The following is a 16,424-nucleotide window of genomic DNA, read 5'->3' on the forward strand; positions in this document are numbered from 1 at the left end:
GGCCTGGAGACCCGGTGGGATGAGAACAAAGTTTAAATGTTTATTTTAGGTTTCAGTCCAAGAAAGAAATCTTCCATCTGCATCCAGACCAGAAGGTCGGGGGGTTGGCGAGGTTAGACGTCACCCCTGTGAGGTGCTTTGGGGCCACTCGTGTTCTGATTTGGTACCATATAAATAACTTGAAGGTCTGGTTCATGCCTGCTCACGGACTGAAACATCATCCAGCAGCACCACAAGTTCATCTGTGATCAGCCCGTTGTCCTTGCTAAGTTTTACACTGTGTCCCACAGCGCCCTCTAAAGGATGCCGGAGTCTGTGTTGCACATTTCTTGGTAGATTGTCTTTTTGTCTGAAAAACAATTTAGTAATTAGGTATCGAGTCCCGTTAGCAAAGATTTTGGTATGACAGAGTTTTTTCACTGGGAGTGTTTGTCGTGGGCGGGACTTCCTGCCTGTTCTTAATTATGGCAAAAAGGGGTGGAGACAACTGCCGCATTTTAGAGCCACTCTCCTTGATGTTGCCACACAGTTGCTGGACATTTTCCTTAAAGTTGTCACACAGTTCCTGGAAAGTTGCCACACAGTTGCTGGAAAGTTTCCTTAAAGTTGTCACACAGTTGCTGGACAGTTTCTTTAAAGTTGCCACACAGTTGTTGGAAAGTTGCCGGACAGTTGCTGGACATTTTCCTTAAAGTTGTCACACAGTTCCTGGAAAGTTGCCGCACAGTTGCTGGTCATTTTCCTTAAAGTTGCCACACAGTTGCTGGAAAGTGTCCTTAAAGTTGCCATACATTTGGAGGACAGTTGCCAATCTGTTGCAGGACAGTTGCAGTGAATGTTTGGTCAAATAAAGACAGTGGAGAAGAAACGTGTTGAAGTCAGCAGCAGCTGTGACTCATGAAGGTGCCGTCCTGGGATGTTGCTGTTTGCATCAGGTGATTGCTGATGGCCGTCACAGACGTTGCGTTAACGTGGTCCGTCCGTGAACTTCTTTACGAAGCTCAGTTTTTGTTTAATTGTTCTTTTTTTGAGCATTTTAGTGTCTGCAGCTTTGGTGGCTGGACGTGTCTGGTTTTATAAATAACAGCTGACCCGGTTTGTGCCGCGGCTACACGTGTTGATGTGAATGGGTGGGGGGGTTTCTGAGGTGATGTGACGGATCCAGCTGAGACCCAAACACACAGTCACGTCTACAGGAAGAACCTGTCATCAGTGTCTGAGTGAAGCTTGTCCTTCAGCCCACATATTTCCCCCCAGTTATCCACGGCTGGTGTCGCGACCTTATGGTCCCCCCTATAAATCGGCCCCCCCGCAATTCACCAATTATCACCTTGTTTCTGCTTCAAACTGCCTCCAGTCATCATCTGTTTCAGCCACAGATATGAAGCATTTCTACAACCACATAAATTCAGCATGATTTCACAATAAAAGACAGAGGAAGCGATCAGAGCGCCGCAGCTACACGAGCTGCTAGCTGCTGCGTTCACTGCACGTCGGTCATTTCAAAGCATCACTGATTATCGCCTTGTTTCTGCTTCATATTGACTTCAGAATGATTTAAGATGTTTTACTTTGTCATCTGATGGTTAATAATCACATTAGTCTGTTTGATCACTTTGGGTGAAGACACTCTCAGATGAGCTGCTGAGGTCCAAAATGATGCATGAGCAGTGGAGGCAGGTCAGACCGATTTTTAGGGGTGGGCCGTTTGGTCTGTGACACTGGGTCCCGGGGTCAGCACATAATCCACATCCTCTTGGAGGATCCTGAGGTTGTCCAACATTGGACCGGTACATAATCCCTCCATTGTATTCTTCATTGAGGTCTGGAGAACGTCTTGGAGCAGCAGTTCTTCTTCTTAGGTCCATGTGGATGTCAGAGCTCCACCTTCCGGGTGTACAGCGCCTCCTGCTGGACTGCAGATGTCATTCCAGTTCACGTGATGAGTTCACATTCAGTTTTTTTTTTGTATGACTCATGAACCAGATCCCAAAATACTTCAACTCCTTCAGTTGGTCCAACACCCTGATCCCAGTCCAGTTTCTGAGTACTGTGGACTCAGGTTTGGAGGTTGAGGTTTAACTCCATTCTTAAAATCACTGTGGGTCTGAATCCTCATCACTTGTCTGCCTCAGCCCCAGGTGACACGTGGGCGTGGCTTTGGCTCCGCCCTGTCTCTGGGGTCGTCCACACTGATGCTGCTGAGCGCTGGCGAGCTGATGTCCTGGTGGTGCGTTCATGTGCTGCTGGGAGGAACAAACATTAGAACTTTACATTGAGCTGCTTTGTAGCATCATTGAGAAGAGAAACAAAAACAATCCAGCAGCCGTTAATAATTTATTAAAACGGTTATCCAGAGCAGCTGAATGTGGAATTTTGGCGTTCGAGCTGCGAACAGTCGCCTCTGTTACATAAAAGCTGTTAACAGACGATGAGTCGATGTTGGCTGAGTTTTTTGTGTTTTGAAATTGGTCCTCTGAGGTTTGTTTGGTTGTTAGTTTTATGTTTCTTCTGTGGAATTACACTTTACCGGTTAATAGAAAACCCAGCAGGGATCTGGTCAGAACCCCTCCAGCGCCATTAAAGACGGCGGACAGGAAGCGTCACTCATTTTTCCACTTCAGCACTCGCAGGAACGCTTGTGTCCAGTTTGTGGATCCTGTGACCTCTGACAGTTGACCTCAAACTGTTTGTCTGTGTGAGGGTTTAAAACATTTAAAGATGCTGAAAGTTAAGAGCTTTGGGTTAATCCATATTTAAACATATTAGAAGCAGATTATTAAATTAAATTAGCTCGCCTGTTTAATATGATATAATTAACAGGAAAGACTTTACAAAATGAGAGAAAGTTCTTTGAAATACCAATAAAAAATAGAAATTTGAGCGAATATCAGGATGAAACAAAATAAAATCAGCAACACGAGTGAAACTAATTTAAATAAAACCATAACTAACCAGACACTGTTTTTTGACAGTTTTTTTTTAGATGTTTCTCAGTCTTTGGGTTAACGTGTCAAATTCCTCAGCTCGACCTTCATCCGCTCACCAGCTTTAGTGGAACTCAGTCCAGAAACCTGCAGGTCAACACGCCAATGGACGAGTGTTCCTCCAGTTCTCACAGTTCAGAAGTAGATCCACGTTAAGTGCAGAGTGCACTGTGATCCAGGACGGTGGGTGCTGGACTCATCCAGATCCCCATGTGGTGCTCCACGTCCAGGGTCATGTTGGACGTCTGTAAGACAAACCAGTCATGAGTTTAGGCTCAGTGTACATCATAAGAACTCCTGTTAGGACGGACAGAAAGAGTCCAGAACATTCACAGTGACCTGACGAGAACCTGACCATATTTGTCTGGTGTTGATTGACAGATGATCAGATGCATCAGCAGGTCTGACACACTTTCAGTTTTGTTAGGATTGTGTTGAACTGTATTCATGTTGATGCTGCACACACATAAAGAAGTAGACGTCCTGTATCGGTCTGAGACCCGCTGGTGGGCGGGATGCCAGTCTGACACAGGCGACTTCCCCAACCGGTGCCCACTTACAGCTGGTGGACTGAGACAATGCACATTAAATGCTTTGTAGCATGAGTGGGATTTAAACCCAGGTCTATATGTTGGCAGGCCAGCTCCTTATCCGCTGAGTGACCCGCTCCACACACACACACACACACACACACACACACACACACACACACACACACACACACACACACACACACACACACACACACACACACACACATAAAGAAAAAGTATAAGGGATCAAAGCATCTTTGCAATCTGGTCTTCGAGTGTCCTTTATGACATCACTGTTTGGACTGACTGTGTGGCTGCAGTGGAAAAAAAAACCTTCAGAGGATCGTAGAGAAACAAAAAGTGTCAATCGAAGCCTTTTTATACACGAAGACTCTGAACAGCAGGACGTCTGTTTTGTGTTTAGGCTCAAATCGCCTTCCTGCAGGGTGAGCGGAGGGGTCAGGAGAACCTGAAGAAAGACCTGGTCAGAAGAATCAAGATGCTGGAGTACGCCCTCAAACAAGAGAGGTTAGTTACAGTCACACTGCGCCCTCAAACAAGAGAGGTTAGTTACAGACACACTGCGCCCTCAAACAAGAGAGGTTAGTTACAGTCACACTGCGCCCTCAAACAAGAGAGGTTAGTTACAGACACACTGCGCCCTCAAACAAGAGAGGTTAGTTACAGACACACTGCGCCCTCAAACAAGAGAGGTTAGTTACAGTCACACTGCGCCCTCAAACAAGAGAGGTTAGTTACAGACACACTGCGCCCTCAAACAAGAGAGGTTAGTTACAGTCACACTGTGCCCTCAAACAAGAGAGGTTAGTTACAGACACACTGCGCCCTCAAACAAGAGAGGGTAGTTACAGACACACTGCGCCCTCAAACAAGAGAGGTTAGTTACAGACACACTGCGCCCTCAAACAAGAGAGGTTAGTTACAGTCACACTGCGCCCTCAAACAAGAGAGGTTAGTTACAGACACACTGCGCCCTCAAACAAGAGAGGTTAGTTACAGTCACACTGTGCCCTCAAACAAGAGAGGTTAGTTACAGACACACTGCGCCCTCAAACAAGAGAGGTTAGTTACAGTCACACTGCGCCCTCAAACAAGAGAGGTTAGTTACAGACACACTGCGCCCTCAAACAAGAGAGGTTAGTTACAGACACACTGCGCCCTCAAACAAGAGAGGTTAGTTACAGTCACACTGCGCCCTCAAACAAGAGAGGTTAGTTACAGACACACTGCGCCCTCAAACAAGAGAGGTTAGTTACTGCGCCCTCAAACAAGAGAGGTTAGTTACAGTCACACTGCGCCCTCAAACAAGAGAGGTTAGTTACAGACACACTGCTCCCTCAAACAAGAGAGGTTAGTTACAGACACACTGCGCCCTCAAACAAGAGAGGTTAGTTACAGACACACTGCGCCCTCAAACAAGAGAGGTTACTTACAGACACACTGCGCCCTCAAACAAGAGAGGTTAGTTACAGACACACTGCGCCCTCAAACAAGAGAGGTTAGTTACAGTCACACTGCGCCCTCAAACAAGAGAGGTTAGTTACAGACACACTGCGCCCTCAAACAAGAGAGATTAGTTACTGCGCCCTCAAACAAGAGAGGTTAGTTACAGACACACTGCGCCCTCAAACAAGAGAGGTTAGTTATAATAAACAAACTGTGTTTCAAAGATGAGAACAGGTTTAAGATCAGAGATAAAGTGATTTTTCGGTCTCTGCTGGTTTCTGACTCTGAGCCGAGCTGCAGGCTGTTCTCAGTTTGGCGTTGGAGGTTTTATTATTTCTTTTTTATTTGTGGGTTTGTTTGTTGCTTGTGTGAAGTTAATCTGTCTGATGAGGACTTTAATGTTTTCTGGATGAGAAACAGGATCTGTGTGAAATTGATCCGTAAACCTCAAACCGCTAATGGAATTATTAGTCAGTCACATAATCCGCTGGCGGATTTCACAGCGTTTTGTTGCGTGAACGTTTGGCACATTTGTACGGCGTTTGGTGAAAAAGGTGAAGCAATGTGAAAAGAGAGGATTATAACGAAGAAGAATAAGGGGATCGGTGTATGACCTGTGACACTTGGGCGCTGTCTATTACATGATGCTACATACCAGAGAGGTCACAGCGTCACACACAGCTGATCAATAAATCAACAGAAAAATAATCATTGATTATTATCACAATCAGTCCATTTGCTGAGCTCGACACTTTTATTCTCATGGCCGTCGAGGACAGACAGATGGCAGATGGGACGGACAGAGGACAGACGGGACAGACAGAGGACAGACAGGGGACAGATAGGGGATGACAGGGGATGACAGAGGACAGACAGGAGACGACAGAGGACAGACAGATGACAGACAGGGGACGGACAGAGGACAGGCAGGGGACAACAGAGGACAGACAGATGGCAGACGGGACGGACAAAGGACAGGCAGGGGACAGACAGAGGACAGACAGTGGATGACAGGGGAAAGACAGGGGATGGCAGAGGACAGACAGGAGACGACAGGGGACGACAGAGGACAGACAGATGGCAGACAGAGGACAGGCAGGAGACAGACAGAGGACAGACAGATGGCAGGCAGGGGACAGACAGAGGACAGACAGGGGACAGACAGGGGATGACAGAGGACAGACAGGGGACGACAGAGGACAGACAGATGGCAGACGGGACGGACAGAGGACAGACGGGACAGACAGAGGACAGACAGGGGACAGACAGGGGATGACAGAGGACAGACAGATGGCAGACAGGGGACGGACAGAGGACAGGCAGGGGACAACAGAGGACAGACAGATGGCAGACAGGGGACGGACAGAGGACAGGCAGGGGACAGACAGTGGATGACAGGGGACAGACGGGATGACAGAGGACAGACAGGAGACGACAGAGGACAGACAGAGGACAGGCAGGAGACAGACAGAGGACAGACAGATGGCAGGCAGGGGACAGACAGGGGACGACAGAGGACAGACATGGCAGACAGGGGACGGACAGACGGGACAGACAGGGGATGACAGAGGACAGACAGGAGATGACAGAGGACAGACAGATGGCAGACAGGGGACGGACAGAGGACAGGCAGGGGACAACAGAGGACAGACAGATGGCAGACAGGGGACGGACAGAGGACAGGCAGGGGACAGACAGAGGACAGACAGTGGATGACAGAGGACAGACAGATGGCAGACAGAGGACAGGCAGGAGACAGACAGAGGACAGACAGATGGCAGGCAGGGGACAGACAGAGGACAGACAGGGGATGACAGAGGACAGACAGGGGACGACAGAGGACAGACAGATGGCAGACAGGGGACGGACAGAGGACAGACAGGGGACAACAGAGGACAGACAGATGGCAGACAGCGGACGGACAGAGGACAGGCAGGGGACAGACAGAGGACAGACAGGGGATGACAGGGGATGGCAGAGGACAGACAGGAGACAACAGAGGACAGACAGGAGACGACAGGACAGACAGGGGATGACAGAGGACAGACAGAGGACAGACAGATGGCAGGCAGGGGACAGACAGGGGATGACAGAGGACAGGCAGGAGACAGACAGAGGACAGGCAGGAGACAGACAGAGGACAGACGGGACAGACAGAAGACAGACAGTGGACGACAGAGGACAGACAGGGGATGACAGAGGACAGGCAGGGGACAGACAGAGGACAGACAGGGGATGACAGAGGACAGACAGAGGACAGACGGGACAGACAGAGGACAGACAGGGGATGACAGAGAACAGACAGGGGACAACAGAGGACAGACAGATGGCAGACAGGGGACAGACAGAGGACAGGCAGGGGACAGACAGAGGACAGACAGTGGATGACAGAGGACAGACCGGGGACTGATAGAGGATGGACAGAAGACAGGCAGGGGACAGACAGAGGACAGACAGGGGATGACAGAGGACAGACAGAGGACAGACGGGACAGACAGGGGACAACAGAGGACAGACAGATGGCAGACAGGGGACAGACAGAGGACAGGCAGGGGACAGACAGAGGACAGACAGTGGATGACAGAGGACAGACCGGGGACTGATAGAGGATGGACAGAAGACAGGCAGGGGACAGACAGAGGACAGACGGGATGGACAGGGGACAGACAGACAAGGGACAGAGAGGATGGACAGAGGACATGTCTGAACCAGGCCTGTGTGGTCCAGTGGGGTGCGCCGCACACGGTGCTGCCAGCGCCATCTTTCTGTACGAGTCTGCAAATGTTAGTGAAGCGCCCGCCAGGCGCTTTGAGAGAAAAGCAGAATGATGCTGATGGACTTCGTCCACCTTCTGCCAAACAAAGAGAAGCAGGAGGACGTGGGTGTGAGGATTCTCTGAAGAATGCTTCAAAATAATTGGACATATATGTCAGATTTTTTTTTGTTTGTTTGACGGTTTGACAGCAGGAAGAAACAAAGTGGGCGAAAAGTTTCTTTTTCTTTTTGGACTTAAGTGTCTACTTAATAATCACAAAAAATGGTTCCAAGGTGCAAATCCAGAACCTTCTTCTGATGTTTTTATGTCTGTGTGGAATCTGTCCTGACCACGAGGCCACGAGGTGCAGCATCTAGAAACACTGCGCCGGTCAGCGGGTTGGTGAATGTCCACATGTTGTTGGTGGGAGTTTCAGTTTCAGTTTCAGTTTATTTGCCATTTGCAGTAAACCTACATTGGAAAAAACGTTGCAAGAGCTTAGTGTGCATAAACATACATTTTAAAAACATGGACACAAAGACATAATAAATAATAAATGAATAAATAGATAACACTTGCCACAATAAAAGCAATAAGAGCAATAAGAGATAATAAAAATAGTAAAGTGCTTGTCAGTCAGTGTGCACAGTTCAAAGCCATCACAGCTTGTGGAAAGAAGCTGTTTACATGGTGAGACGTGGTGCATTTAATAGAACGATAGTGTCTCCCAGAAGGAAGAAGCTCAAATATATTCTTAGCAGGATGGGTGGGGTCATTAATGATCAGTAATGCCCACGAAAGAAGCCTGCTTTTAAAAATGTCCTCCAGGGCTGACAGCTCACAGCCTATTACCCTGCGAGCAGAACGCACCACTCTGTTTAAAACTTTTTTTCTTTACATGTAAGATTTCCAAACCATACAGAGATACAGTTTATAAGGAGACTTTCAACAGCACAGTGATAAAAATTTAAAAGAATGTGCTTATTTAGAGTAAACTCCTTAAGTTTACGTAGAAAATAGAGCCGCTGTCTGGACTTTTTGGCAATAGTTTGAGTGTTAGCATGCCAGCTCAAATCATTAGAAAGGGTCACACCAAGAAATGTCACACTGTCAACCCTCTGTACCTCTGTGTTGTTAATAATAATAGGCAAGTGAACATTGCTTTTCCCAAAATCAATAATCAGTTCATTTGTTTTGGAAGTGTTAAGAACTAAATGATTTTGTTCACTCCACTGGACTACATACTGAACCTCTGACCGATAGAGTCATCACCATCTGAATTAACAGAGGACAGCAGTGTCCACGCGAGAAACTCACACAGACACGAGGGAACAAGCAGATGCTAAAGACAGGAAGTGGCCAGTGGGGAATTGACCTACAGACCTTCCAGCTGACAGACAGCTGTGAGGGTCTGTGGTCCTTCGTTCTGTAAAGTCTAATGTTTGTGTTTTAGAGCCAAATACCACAAACTGAAGTACGGCACCGAGCTGAACCAGGGAGAGATCCAAGCTCCCAGCTACGATTCAGGTGAGTCGCTCCAACATCACCTGTGTCCTATTCATCATCCAGGTGGGCAGGGGAGTGGGCGGGGCTAGATGCTTTGTGACATCATGATTTCTTTAGTGAGCTGCTGCAGCTTTGTGTCATCAGTGTTTCACGAATCATCATCACCACACATTTAAAGTCAGAAGAACAAAATCACACACAGAGATTAAATCAACATATTACCAGAAGAATGAACGAGTCCAGGTGTCACTCAGCTACGTGCTAACTAGACCACCTAGCCGGTTTGGAGAACTGTTGTATAGAGTACGTGAAGCTAGCTGCAGTATGTCGCTTGTTAGCTGTGTCCCGTTAATGAAGTTAATCACGTGTTAAAGATGATCTTCCAGCTGACTACAGATGATCTCCATGAGATTCTCTTCGACGCTACACGACGTTGCAAAAACGAGAAGCAGCCGAAGCTTTTCTGTTTTTGTTTTTCCCGTTTGATTTCTTCCCAGTGATTAACTTCACCTCAACTGTATGCGTGCTGAGTTTGGTGCAAATTGGAATGAAAAACTGAAATTTGACCTTTGACCCAAATGTCTGACCTTTGGTGAATTTGATTTTGCCTGGGCAGTTCCAGAACATGCTCATGTCTATGTGCCAGGCTTCATGGACATTGGAGTGGGGAAGAGAAAAAATGAAGTGATTTAGACCTTTGACCCCAGTGACCTTGACCTTTGCAAAGCAAAGCCTTTTAAAGGTCATTTCTGAGCTCGACCTTCATCCACATTCTGTTTTGTTGGAACGTGAGACGAGGACCTGGGAGGCGTTGGACGGACTAACACCGTTAATACTCGTCTGTGAAGGCGGGACCAACACATCGACTCCTCACAGGAAGTGTGGTGGTACGTCCTGTCTGTTTACATGCACGTCTATGCCGTCTATGTGTCAGAGGAAACGTCTGACGTGCACGTAAGCAGGTTTAACTTGAACTAACTTAAGCCTGACTGTTTTTTTCTTTTTTTTTCCCAGATGAGGGGAACGACGGCGAGCTCTCCAGTCCTCCGAACAGCAGCCATCAGCTCAGCTGGAAACAAGGACGCCAGCTGCTCCGCCAGTCAGTTCACGTGCACGCCCACACGCACACCACGACATCCGCTCCTCACGCTGGTGTCGTCGACCGAACGGTCGCCCCTAAAAATCGGTCCACCCTGCCTTCACTGCACACGCGTCACCAGCCGCGGTTCAGCGATTATCACCTCGTTTCTGCTTCAAACTGACTTTTCAATGATTTCAGAGGTTTAATAATTACATTAATCCATTTAATCGCTTTGGGTGAAGAGACTCTGTATCAGACGAGCTGCTGAGGTCCAAAATGATGCACGCGACACCGGCTCTGCGACACCGGCTCTGCAGCACCCTAAACCTGATTTAGATCTACATTTAAAGCGGAACATTTTTCCAACATTCCTGTCAGCTTCTCAGTAAAAGCCATGGTGACGGTCGGCCCTGGAAGACGGCACTGAAGTCTAGTTCCGGATCCAGAACCTGTTTTCTGTGTGTGTTTTTATGTGACTGCCCCTGAATGGTGTCAGTGGGTTCGTGAACGCGAGCGGGACAGATTGTTTGTTTGTTTGTTGGTTTGTGGACTGACTGAATGGAGGATTGTTTGGAGACGCCGAGGCCTCCTGCGATCGGAGCGGCTGGTACAGACGGGCCCTCCTCCTCCTCCTCCTCCTGGTCTCTGAACAGTCCACATGCTGTTCACTTCAGACCTCAGTCCCTCAGCATGAAACCTCTTTTCTGCTTCACTCTCTGAAGGTACGAATCCCAAATTGGCTTCTCCTCAACATATCGATCTCTTCTGATTGAATCTATTGGGAATATCTGGGAAACATATTTGCTGCAAGGAGGATTTTTCTGCTCCGGAGCGGACACACGGCAGTGATCGCTCCACGTCTGATGGACTGGACTGTTTGGAAACCGCCCGAACCAGGTTTCAGTTATCGAACTGATAACGGACTTTTAGAGATTCTGTCGAGTCTGGGAGTGCAAGACCACAGAACCACTTTAGGTCCTGGATGGTAACCACCCAGGCAGACAGCCGGTCCATCCTTACATCTCTTCAAAGAAAAAAGAAGCAAAAAGATTTTCTGGGGTGGCATCCACAGAATTGTCCTTTTTATTTTTGGAAGTTAGAAGTTTGTGTTTGACGTTGTCTTCTTTTGTATTTGTGTTCTCAGTTCTCTGCAGATTAACGTTTATCTTACTTTTGATATTCTGTTGGGGTCGTTCCACCTCAGATCACTATATGCCGTCACATTCCATCTCAAAATAATGAAATGTGAAGATGTTGAAGCTTTTGAGTTTATATTTTCTGACTTTTTCAAGTTACCAAGTCAAACAGCTCTGCAAAGCCGTGTACGATGTTTAGTTTGTACAATAACAAAAATACACGTTCAGATGATGTTTGTTTGCATAAAACAGTAAGTTATCAACGCAGACGTGCGGTTCTCTGAATAACAGGTAGTTTGAGCTACCCACAAACAAACACATTTAACAAATTAACAAAAAATGAACTGAAATGTCACAAACCATGATAAACAAGTTCCTCCAAGAAACCGTCACGGAGTGAAACGTTTTTGTGTCAAAGCTGAAAAGGTCCAAAGACCGTTAGAATTAATTTAAAAAGCTGTACAGTTAGCATTAGCATGTGTTAGCAGCCATTTTGGAAAACATGCACGTGGAACAGGGAACAGCTAACCATCAGATTAACAGTCCGAACAAGCTGATTTGGCGGTCACGCAGGAACCGTTAACTTTTGATAAATGTGCAGATTCAGACCATTTTGAAGCCTTCGTAATTAGCCTCAAAGCTAATCGCCTGGACGTTCGCCCGCTCGCGGCTTCCATATGTTTGATATGATGTTGCACATGCATTTGTGTGGATTTAAAAATATCAGTGGTTTGCTCCGCCCACAGGTACCTGCAGGAGGTGGGCTACACGGACACCATCCTGGATGTGAAGTCCCAGCGGGTCAGGGTGCTGCTGGGTTTGACCACAGACTCTGGAGACAAACCCTCAGAACCCAAAGCCGAGCCCATGATCAACGGCACCGAGCCGTCCTCACTGAAGGACAGTGGCGTCATCAGGTAACCACAGCAAGCAGGTCCGCAGGTGTCGGTTTGGTTCCTGGTTCCTGGTAGTTTCAGAGGAAAAATGCCTGCGTTTGTTTCTCGCAGTAAACCGGACATGTCGGACTCAGCCACCGTGTTGGAGGCCTTCAAGTTCATCGAGAGCGCCGCCGCAGAGTTCAGCGACGAAGACGAGGAGGAGGACAGTGAAGGACGGGACAAGACCACCCTGGACCTGCCTGCAGTAAGAACCAACAAGAACCACTTTAATTTTCAATGAAGTGTTTCGGTTTGGAACAGAACCCCTGGTTCAGAAACCGAACTGGACCTTTACCCTTCTGCTGCACACATATCCACAGATGTGCGCGATTTGTGGCGAATTTAATTGTCAACAAGATCAGGAGAATGTTTGCGGTTTTGTAATGAGACAAAATTCTGTTCACAGCAGAATTTCTGTGGCAAACACTCTGAGGATGTTCAACAAGAAAACTCAAATATGTGACGCCTTTAATAATGATCATATTCAATTATGATGTTAATATGAACAGTTTCTATTTTAAGATTTGCTCCTTGATCAATAAAACTAGGACAAAAAACCCACCACACATCATTTCTAGTGAAACTTGATTCATTTTCGTCCTCTTTGAAACTGTACAGATTTGTGAACCACTGTTCATGAACTCTATTGTTTCAGTTTCATTAACAGCTGGAACATTTTTTAAGTCAGTAACTGAAGTGTTTGTGGGAAGATTAAAAATTAATGGCTGCGCTGACGAGCGCTGTGCACGTTTGTGGTTCACACACACACACACACACACAGTAAGATTCAACACAGTTTGCCTCGTCTGCCTTCGGTGATCGCTCTCATGTGCTCATTTCACTGCTTAATTTCATGCATGTGGTGCCATGAATGATGTCACAGGTGTGCGTGTGGACGCGGCACAGGGGGCCGGCCCCGGCGCACTGTGACGCCGTCAAACATCCAGTGATGTCAGCACGGTGCCGCCCTCGTGCTCCGAAAGTCTCGAACAGATTTGAAGAGAAGCTAAAATGAGACAAGATGATGACTCACTCCAGTGAATCATTTCACTTGGAGCTTTTTGTGATTTGAATCTTCTGAACTCCAGAGACTTTTACTCATTTTTCACTGCACCTGCAAGTCCGGCACCTGTGTGGAAACGATACAGCCACGACTCGGCTGAGGTAGAACTCAGTGACAGCATCATGTCAAAAATCACGCCAGATATTCATAAAACACACAAAAGATGGAAGCTGAATTATGTGAGTTATTATGATAATTTATTTTTAAAAAATGTTTTTTATATATGCAACATTACTCCAGTGGCCCAAATGTGACAAATATAAAAAATAAAAAAGGAAGGGGGTGATCCGTTTTAGATCACATTTCATTTATTTGTCATTTCTTATGCATTTTTCATACATAGCAAATCCCCCCCCACCCCAAAAAGGTGGTAGATATACAAAGTTTTTTTTTTCTTCTGTTCTACAGCCTCAAATAAGAAAAAGCTGGAACACTGTGATAAATGCAACAAAGGGACAAATGAAAAGGAAAGAAAACTACATGCAGCGATTCTTATGTTTACTGTGACTTCTACGGGAGCGTGCTGCATTCACTGAATAAATAAAAAAATTAACCATTCATAATTACGAGATCAGGATCTCGTAATTCTGAGATATTTTCTCGTAATTACCAGATCAGTGGTCAAATTTTTTTATCCAGTGAATGCAGTACGTTTCCATACAGTCTATTTCATTTAGTTTTTTATCTGCATTTTCCATCTCGTCCCAGGTTTTTCTGATTCAGTTCTCTGATGGTTGTCTGATCCAGACTGCAGTTCAAAGACCTGCTGAATCTCTGATCTTTTGGATCGTGTGAAAAATTTGTTGTTGGTCAAATTTCAAATGAGAATTTGAATTAAGTGATTTTGGCGAGACTATTTTAAGCATTGATTTAGTTATTTTTCAGGACTGAAGTATTCTGGGTACACAATTAGTTCAAGGACCATTGGAAATGTGAAAACCCAACAATAATTTCTATTTTTACTTTCTATGATCATTTAGATTTTTTTTCCACTCAGACCTGTGAGCGAGTTGTGAGGTTTAAAAGTTAACATGTGATGCAGGAAAATATTCATATATTCACGCTGGAATCAGGTTGGTTTTCCGTGAACATTACCTGAGGAACTTTTCACTCACACCCCTCATGTGGTTTTGATCACACTGTGAAGCTCACTGTGTGGTTTTGGTGACTGTGAAGCTCACTGTGTGGTTTTGGTCACACTGTGAAGCCGGCGGTGTGGTTTTGATCACACTGTGAAGCTCACTGTGTGGTTTTGGTCACACTGTGAAGCTCACTGTGTGGTTTTGGTGACTGTGAAGCTCACTGTGTGGTTTTGGTCACACTGTGAAGCCGGCGGTGTGGTTTTGGTCGCACTGTGAAGCTCACTGTGTGGTTTTGGTCACACTGTGAAGCCGGCGGTGTGGTTTTGATCACACTGTGAAGCTCACTGTGTGGTTTTGATCACACTGTGAAGCTCACTGTGTGGTTTTGGTCACACTGTGAAGCCGGCGGTGTGGTTTTGGTCACACTGTGAAGCTCACTGTGTGGTTTTGGTCACACTGTGAAGCCGGCGGTGTGGTTTTGGTCGCACTGTGAAGCTCACTGTGTGGTTTTGGTCACACTGTGAAGCCGGCGGTGTGGTTTTGGTCGCACTGTGAAGCCGGCGGTGTGGTTTTGATCACACTGTGAAGCTCACTGTGTGGTTTTGGTCACACTGTGAAGCCGGCGGTGTGGTTTTGGTCGCACTGTGAAGCTCACTGTGTGGTTTTGGTCACACTGTGAAGCCGGCGGTGTGGTTTTGGTCGCACTGTGAAGCCGGCGGTGTGGTTTTGGTCGCACTGTGAAGCTCACTGTGTGGTTTTGGTCACACTGTGAAGCTCGCTGTGTGGTTTTGGTCACACTGTGAAGCTCGCTGTGTGGTTTTGGTCACACTGTGAAGCCGGCGGTGTGGTTTTGATCACACTGTGAAGCTCACTGTGTGGTTTTGGTCACACTGTGAAGCTCACTGTGTGGTTTTGGTCACACTGTGAAGCTCGCTGTGTGGTTTTGGTCACACTGTGAAGCTCGCTGTGTGGTTTTGGTCACACTGTGAAGCCGGCGGTGTGGTTTTGATCACACTGTGAAGCTCACTGTGTGGTTTTGGTCACACTGTGAAGCCGGTGGTGTGGTTTTGGTCACACTGTGAAGCTCACTGTGTGGTTTTGGTCACACTGTGAAGCCGGCGGTGTGGTTTTGGTCGCACTGTGAAGCCGGCGGTGTGCTTTTGGTCACACTGTGAAGCTCACTGTGTGGTTTTGGTCACACTGTGAAGCTCACTGTGTGGTTTTGGTCACACTGTGAAGCCGGCGGTGTGGTTTTGATCACACTGTGAAGCTCACTGTGTGGTTTTGATCACACTGTGAAGCTCACTGTGTGGTTTTGGTCACACTGTGAAGCCGGCGGTGTGGTTTTGGTCACACTGTGAAGCTCACTGTGTGGTTTTGGTCACACTGTGAAGCCGGCGGTGTGGTTTTGGTCGCACTGTGAAGCTCACTGTGTGGTTTTGGTCACACTGTGAAGCCGGCGGTGTGGTTTTGGTCGCACTGTGAAGCCGGCGGTGTGGTTTTGATCACACTGTGAAGCTCACTGTGTGGTTTTGGTCACACTGTGAAGCCGGCGGTGTGGTTTTGGTCGCACTGTGAAGCTCACTGTGTGGTTTTGGTCACACTGTGAAGCCGGCGGTGTGGTTTTGGTCGCACTGTGAAGCCGGCGGTGTGGTTTTGGTCGCACTGTGAAGCTCACTGTGTGGTTTTGGTCACACTGTGAAGCTCGCTGTGTGGTTTTGGTCACACTGTGAAGCTCGCTGTGTGGTTTTGGTCACACTGTGAAGCCGGCGGTGTGGTTTTGATCACACTGTGAAGCTCACTGTGTGGTTTTGGTCACACTGTGAAGCTCACTGTGTGGTTTTGGTCACACTGTGAAGCTCGCTGTGTGGTTTTG

At 47.1% G+C, this 16,424-nt stretch overlaps 1 protein-coding gene across 1 annotated transcript in view; it reads left to right on the top strand.

Annotated features, from left to right (window-relative positions):
- The window catches only part of strn (striatin, calmodulin binding protein), a 56,332-nt gene that overhangs the window by 19,538 nt on the left and 20,370 nt on the right, over nucleotides 1-16,424 (top strand). Inside the window, exons 3-8 of the mRNA XM_034187672.1 lie at nucleotides 3,075-3,080; nucleotides 3,945-4,048; nucleotides 9,196-9,269; nucleotides 10,263-10,347; nucleotides 12,212-12,382; nucleotides 12,473-12,608. Coding sequence (XP_034043563.1) covers nucleotides 3,075-3,080; nucleotides 3,945-4,048; nucleotides 9,196-9,269; nucleotides 10,263-10,347; nucleotides 12,212-12,382; nucleotides 12,473-12,608 — 576 coding nt within the window. The remainder of the gene's footprint in view (nucleotides 1-3,074; nucleotides 3,081-3,944; nucleotides 4,049-9,195; nucleotides 9,270-10,262; nucleotides 10,348-12,211; nucleotides 12,383-12,472; nucleotides 12,609-16,424) is intronic.

This window comes from Thalassophryne amazonica, chromosome 15, assembly GCF_902500255.1.
Source record: "Thalassophryne amazonica chromosome 15, fThaAma1.1, whole genome shotgun sequence".
NCBI lineage: Eukaryota > Metazoa > Chordata > Actinopteri > Batrachoidiformes > Batrachoididae > Thalassophryne > Thalassophryne amazonica.